Here is a 17,155-nt window from a genome sequence, read left to right on the forward strand (position 1 = left end):
ATTGATTGAAATAAACGACTATTGAAGGGGGTGGTGGTGGGGGGAAGAGAGCGTGAGGGGGAAGGGGACTGGGGTCAGGGAAGAGTGGGGGCGAGGAAAGGAGAGAAGGTGGGTGGGGGAAGGGGACAGTGAGTGAAAGGGGAGGAGGGGGTGGGGGAGGAGAGAGGGGGTGTGGGGGGGAAGGGGGTGGTGGTGGGGGGAAGAGAGTGGGGGTGGGGGGAGAGGGGACAGTGGGGGTGGGGCAGTGAGAATGGGGGGTGGGGCGAGTGTGTGGTGGGGAGGGTGGGGGGAGGAGAGGAGTGGGAGAGAGTGGGGCTGGGGAGGAGAGAGTGGTGGAAAGGGGGGGTGGGGAAAGAGGGGTGGGGGAGAGTGCGAGTCCGGGTGGGAGGGAGAGTGGGACTGGGGAGGAGGGCAGTGTGTGGGTGAGGAGGAGGGGTGGGGGGAAGGGGACAGCAGGGGAGGGGTGGTGGTGGTGGGGGGTTGAGAGTGTGGAGGAGGGGGAGGGAGGACAGTGGGGGTCAGGGGAGAGTGGGGGGAGGGAGGAAAAGGTGGGTGAGGGGGAAGGGGACAGTGAGAGTGAAAGGAAGGTGAGGGTGAGGGGAGGAGAGAGGAAGTGGGGGGGGAAGGGGGGTGGTGGTGGGGGAAGGGGGGGAGAGTGGGGGGGAGAGTGGGGGGGGAGGGGGAAGGTGAGAATGCAGGTGGGGCGGGTGGAGGAGAAGGTAGGGGTGGGAGGGGAGGAGAGTGGGGCTGGGGGAGGAGAGAATGTGGGGGGAGAGAGAGTGGGGGAAAAGGGGGGGCCAGTTACAACCGGCCCTTTGAGGGTAACCATAATGCTGATGTGGCCCGGGGTGAAAATGAGTTGACACCCCTGGTCTAAATCTTTCTTAACCATGTACCTGTCCAAGAATCTTTCAAATGTTGTTGGAGCACCTGCCCCAACTACCTTCTCTTAGCTTAGTTTAGCAATTGTTTAGCGTAGTTTAGGATAGTTTAACGTAGTTTAGTTTGGTTTAGTTTAGTTTAGCATAGTTTAGTTTAGTGTAATTAAGTTTAGTCTAGTTTAGTGTAGTTTAGTTTTGCTTAGCTTAAAGATACAGCGCAGAAACTGACCATTTGGCCCCATTCAATGCGATCATGGCTGATCACTCTCAATCAGTACCCCGTTCCTGCCTTTTCCCCATACCCCCTCACTCCGCTATCCTTAAGAGCTCTATCCAGCTCTCTCTTGAAAGCATCCAACGAACTGGCCTCCACTGCCTTCTGAGGCAGAGAATTCCACACCATCATCACTCTCTGACTGAAAAAGATCTTCCTCATCTCCGTTCTAAATAGCCTACCCCTTATTCTTAAACTGTGGCCCCTTGTTCTGGACTCCCCTAACATTGGGAACATGTTTCCTGCCTCTAATGTGTCCAATCCCCTAATTATCTTATATGTTTCAATAAGATCCCCCCTCATCCTTCTAAATTCCAGTGTATACAAGCCCAATCGCTTCAGCCTTTCAACATATGACAGTCCCGCCATTCCGGGAATTAACCTAGTGAACCTACGCTGCACGCCCTCCATAGCAAGAATATCCTTCCTCAAATTTGGAGACCAAAACTGCACACAGTACTCCAGGTGCGGTCTCACCAGGGCCCGGTACAACTGTAGAAGGACCTCTTTGCTCCTATACTCAACTCCTCTTGTTATGAAGGCCAACATTCCATTGGCTTTCTTCACTGCCTGCTGTACCTGCATGCTTCCTTTCATTGACTGATGCACTAGGACACCCAGATCTCGTTGAACTCCCCCTCCTCCTAACTTGACACCATTCAGATAATAATCTGCCTTTCTATTCTTACTTCCAAAGTGAATAACCTCACATTTATCTACATTAAACTGCATCTGCCATGTATCCGCCCACTCACACAACCTGTCCAAGTCACCCTGCAGCCTTATTGCATCTTCCTCACAATTCACACTACCCCCCAGCTTAGTATCATCTGCAAATTTGCTAATGGTACTTTGAATCCCTTCGTCTAAGTCATTAATGTATATCGTAAATAGCTGGGGTCCCAGCACCGAACCTTGCGGTACCCCACTGGTCACTGCCTGCCATTCCGAAAGGGACCCATTTATCCCCACTCTTTGCTTTCTGTCTGTCAACCAATTTTCTATCCATGTCAGTACCCTAGCCCCAATACCATGTGCCCTATTTCGTTTGGGCAGCTCATACCCCAGCAGTATGAACGTTGATTTTTCAGATTTCAGGTGGCCCCTTGCATTCCTTTCCTCCCCCCCCCCCCCCCACTCCAGTCGCCCTTGTATTTCCTCTGTTCACATCCTTGTACCCCTTCGTTACCACCTCTTCCCCAGTGAACAAGGGACAAAGGGGCTGAGTAGTTGCCTGAATCAACCGTGTAATATTGACACCCGCTTGTTGCAAAGCTAATTATTACACAGCAAAAGTGCAGAAAGATGAGGTTTTTCTGAAGTGCCCTAGATGCAGTGCGGTCTTGCAACTTTTCTGCAGTTCTTTCGCCTCCGCCTCGCCTTGATCATCAGAGCAGAGGATCAAGAACGTCTCCACCACATCTTAAAACCATAGCTTCCTGTTGGTGAGCTGGTACTGAATGTCTACCATTTTGTGTCTGCACTTCAGTGTGAAGAAGGGTCTCGCCCTGTTCCTTCTCTCCCGAGATACTGCCTGACCCGCTGAGTTACTCCAGCATTTTGTGTCTACCTTCCATTTTAACCAGCACCTGCAGTTTATTTTCCTACAGAGACACTGAATGTTTGCCTTGGTGCATGTGATCTACCTCTCTTCTCCACCTCTCCCCCTAACACTCTTTTAAATTACTTCGGTGAATTGACCTCCTCTGTCTTCTGCGGCAGAGAATTCCACAAATAGCGGAGTCAGGGGGTATGGGGAGAAGGCAGGAACGGGGTACTGATTGAGAATGATCAGCCATGATCACATTGAATGGCGGTGCTGGCTCGAAGGGCCGAAGGGCCTCCTGCTGCCCCTATTGTCTATTGACCCGAAGCGTCACCCAATTCCTTCTCTCCAGAGGCGCTGCCTGTCCCGCTGAGTTACCCCAGCTTTTCGTGTCTTATCTTCCATTTAAACCGGCATCTGCAGTTCCTTCCTACACTCTAGGGCTGTCGTCTACTGTTGCCGGGGAGATGGGGGGAAGTGGGGGGGGGAAGGAAGAAGACATGATCTCACCAAGGAAATCGAATGCCACCTCATTTCCCCTGAATGCATGCGTTTGGTTAAACCAGGGCTGTGCTGTCATGGGGCAAGTCTATATTTAAAGTCTCTTTCACAACCTCCTCCATTCATTGATGCTATTCAGAAATCCCACTGCCAGCCAAGCCACTCCCTTTGTTTTCCGCCTAGTTCTTCCATCATCAATTTCCTCCTGGTAGGAACATCTTCTTGGGAAAGTCCTGCCCTTCCTCAATGTTCAATGGTTCAATGGTCTCCATCTTATCTTGTGCGCCAAGGTACAGCGAGACTATTTTCTGCGTGCAGATCAGTGAGATCATTCATAGTCACACATGGTCACACTGCATTCGCTGTTAGGCAGCAACTCTAACGCTGCGCCACCGTGCCGACCTCTGCAACACAGCCTTACAGCGAATGCAGCGCCGGAGACTCAGGTTCGATCCTGACTACGGGCGCCGTCTGTACGGAGTTTGTTCGTTCTCCCCGTGACCTGCGTGGGTTTTCTCCGAGATCTTCGGTTTCCTCCCACACTCCAAAGACGTACAGGTATGTAGGTTAATTGACAGGGTAAATGTAAAAAAAACTGTCCCTAGTGGGTGTAGGATATTGTTAATGTGCGGGGATCGCTGGGCGGCGCGGACTCGGTGGGCCAAAGGGCCTGTTTCTGCGCTGTATCTCTAAATCTAAATCTAAAAATTCAAGTGTATACAACCCAAGCCGCTCCAGTCATTCAACATACGACAGTCCCGCCATTCCGGGAATTAACCTAGTAAACCTATGCTGCATGCCCTCTATAGCAAGAATATCCTTCCTCAAACTTGGAGATCAAAATCTGCGCACGGTACTCCAGGTGCGGTCTCACTAGGGCCCCGTACAACTGCAGAAGGACCACTTTGCTCCTATACTCAACTCCTCTTGTTATGAAGGCTCTTGTTCCATTGGCCCCTTGTTCCATTGGCGTTCTTCACTGCCTGCTCTACCTGCATGCTTCCTTTCAGTGACTGATGCACGAGGACACCCAGATCTCGTTGTACGTCCCCTTTTCCTAACTTGACACCTAACTTCAGATAATAATCTGCCTTCCTATTCTTACCACCAAAGTGGATAACCTCACATTTATCCACATTAAACTGCATCTGCCATGCATCCGCCCACTCACAGAACCTGTCCAAATCACCCTGCATCTTTCCTCTTCCAAGAGAAACATAGAAACTTAGAAAATAGGTGCAGAAGGAGGCCATTCAGCCATTCGAGCCAGCACCGCCATTCATTGTGATCATGGCTGATCATCCACAATCAGTAACTCGTGCCTGCCTTCTCCCAATATCCCCTGATTCCACTAGCCCCAAGTTCTCTATCGAACTCTCTCTTAAATCCATCCAGTGATTTGGCTTCCACTGCCCTCTGTGGCAGAGAATTGCCCAAATTCACAAATCTCTGGGTGAAAAAGTTCCTTCTCACCTCAATTTTAAATGGCCTCCCCTTTATTCTAAGACTTTGGCCCCTGGTTCTGGACTCCCACAGCATTGGGAACATTTTTTCCTGCATCTAACTTGTCCAGTCCTTTTATAATTTTATGTCTCTATAATATCCCCTCTCATCCTTCAAAACTCCAGTGAATACAAGCCCAGTCTTTTAAATCTTCCCTCACAGGACAGTCCCGCCATCCCAGGGATCAATCTCATGAACCTACGCTGCACTGCCTCAATTACAAGGATGTCCTTCCTCAAATTAGGAGACCAAAACTGTGCACAATACTCCAGATGTGGCCTTACCAGGGCCCTATACAACTGCAGAAGAGTATGGATACTGCTTTAGTATTGTCAAGTGCACCAAGACCCAGTGATAAAATTTGCTTGTGTGCCACCTGGTCAAATCATGCTGGACAATTATAGTACAGGTGTCAGAGATTATGGGGAGAAGGCAGGAGAAAGGGGTAGAGAGGGAATGATAGATCAGCCTGAATTGAATGGCGAGTAGACCTGATGGGCTGAAAGGCCTGATTCTGCTCCTGTCACTTATGAACTATGAACTTACGGTCAAAGAAGAAGAAATAAAGTACTGGAGTAACTCAGCGGGTCTGGCAGCACCACTGGAGAACATGGATAAGTAACGTTTTGGATCAGAACATTTCTTCAGACTGAAGAAGACTCCCAACTCAAAATATCACCTTTCCACGTTCCCCAGAGATGATGCCTGACCTGCTGAGTTAATCCCACACGTTGTGTCTTTTTTTGTAAGCTGGCACCTGCAGTTTCTTATGTCTCCGCAATTACAACAGGGAGGGCAACAAGAAATATATCAGAGTGCAGAATATAATGTTACAGCGTTACAGTTGCAGGGAAAATGTCCAGAGTCCGTAATGAGGTAGGTTGGAAGATCAGGACTACACTCTATCTTATAAGAGGATTGTTCAGAAGTTTGATAGCAGCAGGGAAGAAACTGTTCCTCAATCTGGTGGTACGTGCCTTAGTCTGAAGAAGGGTCTCGACCCGAAACGTCACCCATTCCTTCTCTCCAGCAATGCTGCCTGACTCGCTGAGTTACTCCAGCATTTTGTGACACCTTCGATTTGTACTAGCATCTGCAGTTATTTTTCTATTAAAATGCAGAACATATCTCATCTATCAATTCACAGATTTTTGTTATTTTTCTTTTTAAATGTTTCTGCAAGTTTCTGCTTACTAAAATGGCGCCATGACATACTACGGTTTTTAGGGTCGAGTGGTCTATCTTGTTCCTCTAGTATCTTTGGGCAGCATCTCTGGAGAAAAGGAATAGATGACACTGAAATTTAGAAGGATGAGAGGAGATCTTATCGAAACGTATAAGATTATTAAGGGGTTGGACACATTAGAGGCAGGAAACATGTTCCCAATGTTGTGCGAGTCCAGAACAAAGGGCCACAGTTTAAGAATAAGGGGTAGAACTGAGATGAGGAAAAACTTTTTCAGTCAGAAAGTTATGAATCTGTGGAATTCTCTACCTCAGAAGGCAGTGGAGGCCAATTCTCTGAATGCATTCAAGAGAGAGCTAGATAGAGCTCTTAAGGATAGCGGAGTCAGGGGGTATGGGGAGAAGGCAGGAACGGGGTACTGATTGAGAATGATCAGCCATGATCACATTGAATGGGGGTGCTGGCTCGAAGGGCTGAATGGTCTCCTCCTGCACCTATTGTTTATTGTCTATTGTTTCAGGTCGAGATCCTTCTTCAGACTGAGTGTCAGGGGGAAAGGGAAACTCGAGATATGAAAAGGTACAGATCAATTCAGAGCCAGTGCCAATGACTCAGGGAAGGTGGAGCACACAATGGTCCATTGTTGGCTGTGGACAAGGTGATAACGAAGGGAAATGAACAGTGAAACTAGCAGGACTGTTAGGGTGGGCGAGGGATGGAGAGAGAGGGAATGCAAGGGTGACTTGAAGGTAGAGCTCGGGTTTTCTCCAGGATCTGCAGTTTCCTCCAATGTGGGCTAATTTGCTTGGTATCATTGTAAATTGTACTTAGTGTGTGTCGGGTGGTGTCAGTGTGCAGGGATGGCTGATGGCCACAGATTCATTGAGCTGAAGGGCCTGTTTCCGCGCTGTATCTCTAAAACTAAAAAGATCTCCTTCACGACTCGGTGGCGCAGCGGTGGAGTTGCTGCCTCCCTGCGCCAGCGACCCGCGTTCGATCCCGACCACGGGCGCCGTCTGCACGGAGTTTGTACGCTCTCCCCATGACCTGCGTGGGGCTTCCTCCGAGATCTTCGGTTTCCTCCCACGCTCCAAAGGCGTGCAGGTGTGTGGGTTAATTGGCTTGGAGTGAATATAAATTGTCTGTCGTGTGTGTCGGATGGTGTCAGTGTGCGGGGATCGCTGGTCGGCGCGGACTCGGTGGGCCACTGAAATTAAGCATGCAGGTACAGCAGGCAGTGAAGAAAGCCAATGGAATGTTGGCCTTCATAACAAGAGGAGTTGAGTATAGGAGCAAAGAGGTCCTTCTGCAGTTGTACAGGGCCCTAGTGAGACCGCACCTGGAGTACTGTGTGCAGTTTTGGTCTCCAAATTTGAGGAAGGATATTCTTGCTATTGAGGGCGTGCAGCGTAGGTTTACTAGGTTAATTCCCGGAATGGCGGGACTCTCGTATGTTGAAGGACTGGAGCGACTAGGCTTGTATACACTGGAATTTAAAAGGATGAGAGGAGATCTTATCGAAACGTATAAGATTATTAAGGGGTTGGACACGTTAGAGGCAGGAAACATGTTCCCAATGTTGGGGGAGTCCAGAACAAGGGGCCACAGTTTAAGAATAAGGGGTAGGCCATTTAGAACGGAGATGAGGAAAAACGTTTTCAGTCAGAGAGTTGTGAATCTGTGGAATTCTCTGCCTCAGACGGCAGTGGAGGCCAATTCTCTGAATGCATTCAAGAGAGAGCTAGATAGAGCTCTTAACGATAGCGGAGTCAGGGGGTATGGGGAGAAGGCAGGAATGGGGTACTGATTGAGAATGATCAACCATGATCACATTGAAGGGCGGTGTTGGCTCGAAGGGCCGAATGGCATCCTCCTGCACCTATTGTCTATTGTCTATTTCTGCGCTGTACCTGTAAACTAGAAAAAGGAAAACTTTTACTTTAACATGGAACTAGCTGTCAAAGGGTTAAGAACAAATTTAGGTCAATTGCTGGTTTCAAAGGAAGTTATGTCAAAAGGTAAGAATGTGAGAGGATAGGATTGCAGAGGTGGTTTATTAAATGGAACCACAAAAACAGACAGAGTGATTAACGACCAGAATGATGAAGTATCTCTAAAGAGGCAGGGGAAAAAAACATTTTAGCACTAATCGTGGGAGGTGAGGAAGGTGAATCATTTTTCTTCTGAAAGACATTGCTGGTGAACAAGGAAACTAAGATGAGAGGGAACCTGGTAAACAGAAACCCTTTCCGGGCGCCCTCTGAACTGGAAAATTACCAGCTGGGGGAACACTTTGGCAACAGATAAACTGCAATATCAGGTATAATTTAAGCTAAGATCAGGAAGGAAAGTGCACAGGAGATTTAGACTTTTGGACTTTAGAGATACAGTGCGGAAACAGGCCCTTCTGCCCACCGAGTCCACGCCGACTAGCGATCACCTTGTGCGCACACACACACACACACACTATCCGACACACGCTCGGTACTATTTTACAACTTACCACAGCTAATTAACCAACAAACCTGTACGTCTTTGGAGTGTGGGACGAAACAGGAGCACCCGGAGAAAATCCACGCGGTCACAAGGGGAACGTACAAACTCCGAAACGACAGCGCCCATAATCAGGATTGAACCCGGGTCTCTGGCGCAGTGAGGCAGCAGCTCTCCTGCTGCGCCACCGTGCCGCCACTGGCCCTTGGTGTGTTAACCAACATCTGTAGCTTCTTGTTTCAGCAACCAACTGAATGCGCCATAACTCACGTGAGATGAAAGCAAGACAATGGCACAGCGGTAGAGTTGCCGCCTTACAGCGAATGCAGCGCCAGAGACTCAGGTTCGATCCTGACTACGGGAGCCGTCTGTACGGAGTTTGTACGTTCTCCCCGCGACCTGCGTGGGTTTTCTCCGAGATCTTCGGTTTCCTCCCACACTCCAAAGACGTACAGGTTTGTAGGTTAATTGACCGGGTAAATATAAAAATTATCCCTAGTGTGTGTAGGATAGTGTTAATGTGCGGGGATCGCTGGGCGGCGCGGACTCGGTGGGCCGAAGGGCCTGTTTCCGCGCTGTATCTCTAAATCTGAAAATCTAAATCAAGATGGGCAGACAGCAGGAGAGGTGAGGACATAGTTGAGTAAAGAGCCGGAGCAAGAGAATTGGGCGGCACGGTGGCGCAGCGGTAGAGTTGCTGACTTACAATGCCAGACACCCGGGTTCGATCCTGACTACGGGTGCTGTCTGTATGGAGTTTGTACATTGTCCCTGTGAATTTCTACGGGTGCTCCAGTTTCCTCCCACACTCCAAAGACAGGCAGGTTTGTCGGTTAAATGGCTTCCATAAAATTGTAACTTGTCCCTCGTGTGTGGGATAGTGCTCGTGTATGGGATGATCGCTGGGCTGCGCGGACTCGGAGAACCGAAGGGCCTGTTTCTGTGCCCTATCTGTAAATTCTAAAGTCTAAAGCTGCTGTCTAACCCACTACGTTTCTCCAGCACTTTGTGGCCTTCTGTGTATTAACCAGCATCTGCAGTTCCTTGTTTCTGCAATGTAGGTTTAGATTTAGAGATACAGCGCGGACACTGAGCTTGAATCGGACAGAGAAGGAAAGTAAACTTCACTGCGAGGAACATCAGGAAGAACTGAAGCTGTTTTGTGAAACTGACAATAAACTGATCTGCCTGGTTTGTGCAGCTGGGCGGGAACACAAGTGTCACAGCTTCATGCCGGTAGATGAAGCAATTGAATTCTACAATGTAAAAGCAAATCGTTTTTCATCACATCATTGTGTAATCTTTTCTTTATTATCTGACATTTTTATTCTCTGATCTGAAACCCGACCCCAGGATCAGGTGAAATCTTCTTTCGAATCTCTCACAGAAAAGAAATCAAAGGTCAAGAAAATTAAGCAGAAACAGAGCATTTCTGGAGTTCAGGTGAGGCTTTGTCTTATTGATTTAAGGTTTTTGTGTAGATCTAATCCCTGTGTTGCGTGTAATAAGTGGGCACCTGTAGAGAGCTCAGTGGTCGAGGGCCCGAGCTATTGGGAGTGTTGGGCAGGCAAGGACTTTACTAATTGGAGCGCAGGAGTCTGAATAATGATCTATTGCACGTGTATAATATCATGAACCGAAATGTTCGGGTGAATACTCAGACCTTTACCCTGAGTAGGGCGTCGAGAGTGCGAGGGCATGGGTTTAAGGTGAGAGGGAACAGAGTTAATACGAACATTAAGGGCAACTTTGGTAGTGGGGATATGGAACGAGCTGCCAGAGGAGGTAATTGAGTCAGGTACCATAACAACAGTTTAAACGTCTTTGAACAAATTCCTGGAGAGAAAAGTTTTAGAATTATCTGGGCCAAATGCGGACTGGTGGAAATAGCGCAGATGGGACGTCTTGGTCGGTATCTAACACCCCTTGCTGTATGAATCTGTGAAGTCTGTCATTCTAAGTGGTGCTGCTGTCTGCTAGTTCTGGTGACCTGGTTCTGTCCAGTGAGGGTTAATGGACACATGAAATGGAACAAGTTGCAGGGAATTGTACTGGGGAAATGGGAATGATGTGCTTGTACATTACTTTCACCAACTATTTCAGACTTATTAAGACGAGCTCTTGAATTGCCACCTTCACACTGAACACTTGCAGCCAAATAAGGTCATTGCCGGAGACGGCAGCGCGCGCAGTGGAAAACACTGAACCAGGAAGTGGCGGAGTTAAAATGGCTGCGAAAGACCCGGTCGAGAGTTTAACCGAGGAGGTAGTTTGTCCCATCTGCCTGGATTTCTTCACCGATCCGGTGTCACTGGAGTGTGGGCACAACTTCTGCCGCTCCTGTATCACACAGAGTTGGGACAGGGAGGAGAGAAACTCCTGCCCGGAATGTAGAGAGGAGTTTACAGACCGCGCCCTCAGGGTGAGTCGGGCCTTAGTTAGACTGGCTGAGAAAGCTCGAACACTGAGCCTGAATCGGACAGAGAAGGAAAGTAAACTTCACTGCGAGGAACATCAGGAAGAACTGAAGCTGTTTTGTGAAACTGACAAGAAGCTGATCTGTGTGGTTTGTGCAGTGGGCGGGAACACAAGTCTCACAGCTTCATGCCGGTTAAAGAAGCTGTTGAAAACCACAAGGTAAAAGCAAACCGATTTTGATCCCATCATTGTTTAATTCCGTTTTTATTGTCTAACGCTTTTATTCTCCTGTTTTCAAACACAATTCCAGGATCAGGTGAAATCTTCCATCCAGTCTCTCACAAAAGATAAATCAGGGATCCAGCAAATGGAGCAGCAACAGAAAGAGAAGATTTCTGGAGTTCTGGTGAGGCTTTTAAGTTTCGATTTCCTGATCTTGTGCAGGTTTGATGCGTGTAATAACAGGGCAGCGCAGTGACACAAGTAGTGCTGCTGTCTCCTAGTTCTGGTGAGCGGGTTCGATCCTGACCTCGGGTGCTGCAAAGAAAATAGGTGCAGGAGTAGGCCATTCGGCCCTTCAAGCCAGCACCGACATTCAGTATGATCATGGCTGATTGTCCAAATTCAGTATCCCGTTCCTGCTTTATCCCCATATCCCTTGATTCAATTAGCCCTAACAGCTACATCTAACTCTTAGAACATCCAGTGAATTGGCCTCCACTGCCTTCCGAGGCAGAGAATTCCATAGATTCCCAACTCTTTGGATGAAATTTTTTTCCTCATCTCATTGTAAATTTCCCCCGTGTGGGACGAATAAAGGAATATATTATTATTATATCAGTCCTAAATAGAAAATAGAAAAATAGGTGCAGGAGTAGGCCATTCGGCCCTTCGAGCCAACACCACCATTCAATATGATTATGACCTACCCCTTATTCTTTAACTGTAACCCCTGGTTCTGGTCTCGCCCAACATTAGGAACATTTTTCCTGCATCAAGCCTCTCCAATCCGTAAAGAATTTTACATGTTTCTATAAGATCCCCTCTCATCCTTCGAAATTCCAGTGAATACAAGCCCAGTCGACAAATTCTTTCATGATGTGTCAGTCCTGCCATCCCAATAATTAACCTGCACTCCATCAATAGCAAGAATGTCCTTCCTTAATTTAGGAGACCAAAACTGCACACAATACTCCAGGTGTGGCCTCAACCCTGCACAACTGCAGTAGGACCTCCTTGCTCCAAAACCCAAACCCTCTCACAATGAAGGCCAACATGCCATTAGTTTTCTTCGCTGCCTGCTGTACCTGCACGCTGACTTTCATCGACTGATGTACAAGGACACCCAGGTATCGTTGCACCTCCCCTTTTCCTAATCTGACACCATTCAGATAATAATCTGCCTTCTTGTCCTTGCAACTAATGTGGATAACGTCACAGTTATCCACATTTTACTGCATCTGCCATGCATCTGCCCACTCACCCAACCTATCCAACTCACCCTGCAGCCTCACAACATCCTCCTCGCAGCTCACACTGCCGCCCAGCTTTGTGGCATCTGCAAACTTGGAGATATTACATTTAATTCCCTCGTCTAAATCATTATATATTGTAAATAACTGCGGTCCCAGCAATGAGCCTTGCGGCACCCCACTAGGGGGTGGTGGACGGATAAATGGGAATTAATGGACACGTGAGAAGGAATAGGCAGCTGGGAATTGTATTAGGGGTAAAGGATTGATGGGTTGTAAGATTACCCTCACGATATTTTAGAAGCATTTAGAAAAACTATTGAATTGCCAAAGCAAATAAAAATGCACAGGCCAAATGTCACCAGTAAATAAGCGAGGAACCATAATCAGTGACATGAAATATTGATCTTCACCTTTCATTTCACAGGAACAGTCACACAACCTTCAGTCCAAGATCACATCCCAGTTTGCTGAACTGCACCAGATTCTCACTGAGAAAGAGCAGTGTGTACTGGCAGATATCCGGGAGGAAGAGAAGAAAATTCTGAATAGAATGAAGAAAAATCTTGGAAAGATTTTTAAAATTTTAAATTCCACTCAGGTGGAACTCTTGAAGTTGCAGCAACAGATGGATCAAAAAGACAGTGTGGTGTTTCTGAAGGTGAGGGGTTATACTACACTCTGGCAAAGTGAAAGTGCAGTCACAAAATGGTAGGGGATATTTCTGAAATAAATGCTGCATTTTACTAGTAATTCAGAACTGGGTAAATGTTTCATCTGATCCAGTTGTTGCTGTTCCCAAACTAATTGGCCTCCTGCATAATCTATGGGATCTCAGGACTGCCTGGTCGTAATGTAGAGAGGTGTTTGTATTCTGTGGAGTTCTGAACTACGACGGGTGATCCTATATCTGATCCCAAGGGCCACGAATGGACAGAGGGCAGTAAATCTCTGGGATTCTCCAACCCAGAGACTCTGAGAGGTTTAACCTGTTAGACGTATTTATACCAGAGAAAGATACATTTTTGAAAATTCGGGGAACTGAAATGAAAAGGAATGGGACAAAGTGGAGGAGTTTAGTCCTGGGCTGGATCAGCCATGACCACATTGTGGGGATTAACATTGAAATCTAGAACGTGGCGCACACAGCAGATTGATCATCTATATGTGGTTCCCATCAGCAGTGGGCGGTCACCTTGGGGGAATTTGCTCTGTTTGTTTTACCCACCTTTGTTCACCATAGAATGACATCCCATTCTACATAATAGACAGGCCATTCGGCCCATCCTATCCAGTCATGATTTCTGCTCCACTCAACATCCCTCCCATCTACTCACCACACCCGGTAACAATACCCCGAATTCCAGGAGTGCTCACGTGTTTATCCCGCTTGCCCTTAAATTTATCTCTGCAGTTGACTTCATTCCCTCCAATGCAAGTGAGGTCCATGTTCTCATGACTGCATTCCATTCGGTATTTGTTGAAGACCACGTTAAATTTCAGCTTTGATTTTTGCTCCCCCATCGATTAGAGATATTATTTCATCCTCACCCATTTAAATCCACCGATAAACTTAAATCCTCTCTCAACATTCCTGACATCTTCTCCAGATAAAATCCCACGACCTGTCAGTCTTTGCATGGATTTCCATCTTCTCAGTTATGGCATCATTCTGATGAACACTCCTTCAGTATTCCCCCATCGATCTACGTCTCGACGGTAATGTCCACTTTCTATCTGCATGGCAGCGGTGATAAGAGTTGGGAAATGGGAATTATCAGAGGGTTGTAGAAATGTGGAGAAATTCCCGCTGTCGGGATGAGGACGGTCCATCTCAGTCAATTGAGATTTGTGTTTTATTTCTTTCAGGAGGAAGCTGGTCGCAAGCGAAGGTAGGACATGCTCTTGAAGGAAACATTGTAAGGTTTTGTTGAATAGTCCAATATATTTCTAACGCTCAGTTTGTAACCAGCTGTTAAATATTCGCAGAATTCGTGATGAAGCCAAACCACAGTCGGTGGCAGATGGTAACTTGCTGATTGAAAAGTTTGAAACTCCTTTTTTGTACAACACGATATTGGCAGATACATCTGATGACATCAAGCAAGGTAAAGCTTATACCTTTTCCATTTTTCTTTTTTCTGACATCTTTATGTAATGCGTAGATGCAAAGATTAATGGTATTTTGGACTGAATGGAAATTGAAGGTTTGATCTCCCACCAAGCTCATCTGCTGGGAAGCATCACAGAGTCAGAGAGCTTTGCAGCACAGCAACAGGCCCTTTGACTCGACTCGATGATGCCAACCAAGTTGCCCAACCAAGCTAGCCCCACTTGCCTGAGTCTGGCTCATATCCTTCCAATTCTTTCTTATCCACGTATCTACCCAATTCTCTGTGAACTGTTGTAATTGTACCTGCCTCGCCCACTTCCTCTGTCAGATCGTTCCACATCTGCACTACCCACTGACTGAAAAACCTGCTCCTCAGGTCCTTTTTATTGTTTCCACTCTCACCTTAAACTGATGCGCTCGAGGTTTAGACTCTCCGACCTTGGGTAAAGTATTGTGGCTAATCACCTTATCTGTGCATCTTATACACATCTACAATGTCTCTCTGACAGGCTCCCATGAAAAAAATGTCCCAGTCTGAATAGTCTGTTCCAGGAATGAGTAGATTAACCTATGATGAGCGTTTGTCGGCATTGGGCCGGTACTCGCTGACATTTGCTTAGAGGAATGAGGGGGGACCTCATTGAAAAATACAGAATAGATACAGAATAGTGAAAGGTTTGGATAGAATGGATGTGGAGAGGATGTTTCCATTAGTGAGAGAATCTAGGACTAGATATATATTCACAAAATGCTGGAGTAACTCAGCAGGTCAGGCAGCATCTCAGGAGAGAAGGAAAGGGTGACGTTTCAGGTTGAGACCCTTCTTCAGACTGATGTCAGGTGGGCGGAACAAAGGAAGGATATAGGTGGTGACAGGAAGATAGAGGGAGAACTGGGAAGGGGGAGGGGAAGAGAGGGACAGAGGAACTATTTAAAGTTGGAGGTCAATGTTCATACCGCTGGGCTGCAAGCTGCCCAAGCGAAATATGAGGTGCTGTTACTCCAAGTTCCGGTGGGCCTCACTATGGCACTGGAGGAGGCCCATGACAGAAAGGTCAGACTGGGAGTGGGAGGGGGAGTTGAAGTGCTCAGCCACCGGGAGATCAGGTTGTTTAAGGCGGACTGAGCGAAGGTGTTGAGCGAAGCGATTGCCGAGCCTGCATTTGGTTTCGCCAATGTAAAGAAGTTGACATCTAGAGTAGCGGATGCAATAGATGAGGTTGGAGGAGGTGCAGGTGAACCTCTGTCTCACCTGGAACGACTGTTTGGGTCCTTGGATGGAGTTGAGGGAGGAGGTAAAGGGACAGGTGTTGCATCTCCTGCGGTTGCAGGGGAATGTGCCCGGGGATGGGGTGGTTTGGGCAGGAAGGGACGAAAGGTCAGAGCCTCAGAATTAAAGAATGATCTTTAATGAAGGAGATGAGGGGAAATGCTTTTAATCAGAGGGTGGTAAATTTGTGGAATTAATTGCCACAGAAGGCAGTGGAGGCCAAGTCAGTGGATATTTTTAAGGCAGGTGTAGCTGGATTCTTGATTAGTATGGGTGTCAGAGGTTATGGGTAGAAGGCAGGAGAATGGGGTTAGGAGGGAGAGATAGATCAGCCATGATTGAATGGTGGAGTAGACTTGAAGGGCCGAATGGCCTAATTCTAATACTTTCACTGATGACATTATGACCTGATGACTGTCCTACTTCACCTGATAACCCAGCCCTTCAGACCTGATGAAGTTGTTGTAAACCCTTTTGCACCCACTCCAATTGACTAACAAACCCATCCTTCCCCTTGTCTCACCGTCCACTCAAACAACACAGGAGCAGGTCATCTGGCCCCTCGTGTCTGCCCCCTTTCACTGTGATCATGACGTCCCCACCACGCACCTCTAGCTCCTCTTTAACAACCTCAAATTACCACTAACCTCAATATCCACCAGCTCCGATCTGCCTCCATATCTGAATAACCCGCCTCATTCCTCCATCCCCACCGCAATCTTGCAATCCTCCTCACTCTCAGCACTCGTCCTCCCCGTCCACCCTCCCCCACCTCACGAAATTTCCCTCTCCATCCCCGGGTAAAATCTCCGGGAGAGATGTCTGTTGTCCACCCGCTGTGGTCGGGGTGAAACCCCGGGCAAGGTTTCAATTGTCCGCCCGCCTGTGCCTGAGGCCGAGCGGCCTCTCCCCCGGTCCCGGGGCCGCGCTGCCCGAGTCTCCCCCCGACCCCCGTCACCCTGGATGTGGAAACAGCGGCTCCGGAGCTCGAGGTGTCTGAGGATCGGAAGAGGGTGAGATGGACCCGGACCCGGAGGAGTCTCCCTGACACCGGGAAGAGGTTTACAGGCAGTGCGTGTGTGCTGGGATCGGAGGGATTCACATCGGGGAGACAGATCGTTCCACATCTGCACTACCCACTGACTGAAAAACCTGCTCCTCAGGTCCTTTTTATTGTTTCCACTCTCACCTTAAACTGATGCGCTCGAGGTTTAGACTCTCCGACCTTGGGTAAAGTATTGTGGCTAATCACCTTATCTGTGCATCTTATACACATCTACAATGTCTCTCTGACAGGCTCCCATGAAAAAAATGTCCCAGTCTGAATAGTCTGTTCCAGGAATGAGTAGATTAACCTATGATGAGCGTTTGTCGGCATTGGGCCGGTACTCGCTGACATTTGCTTAGAGGAATGAGGGGGGACCTCATTGAAAAATACAGAATAGATACAGAATAGTGAAAGGTTTGGATAGAATGGATGTGGAGAGGATGTTTCCAT

At 47.8% G+C, this 17,155-nt stretch overlaps 1 protein-coding gene across 1 annotated transcript in view; it reads left to right on the top strand.

The window, feature by feature from the left end:
- Positions 1 to 13,950, top strand: part of LOC144602856 (tripartite motif-containing protein 26-like) — a 90,851-nt gene extending 76,901 nt beyond the window's left edge. The window contains exons 11-12 of the mRNA XM_078415978.1: positions 9,738 to 9,827; positions 13,885 to 13,950. Coding sequence (XP_078272104.1) covers positions 9,738 to 9,827; positions 13,885 to 13,950 — 156 coding nt within the window. The remainder of the gene's footprint in view (positions 1 to 9,737; positions 9,828 to 13,884) is intronic.
- The last annotated feature ends 3,205 nt before the right edge of the window (positions 13,951 to 17,155 follow it).

Source organism: Rhinoraja longicauda, chromosome 19 (assembly GCF_053455715.1).
Source record: "Rhinoraja longicauda isolate Sanriku21f chromosome 19, sRhiLon1.1, whole genome shotgun sequence".
NCBI classification, from domain to species: Eukaryota; Metazoa; Chordata; class Chondrichthyes; order Rajiformes; family Arhynchobatidae; genus Rhinoraja; species Rhinoraja longicauda.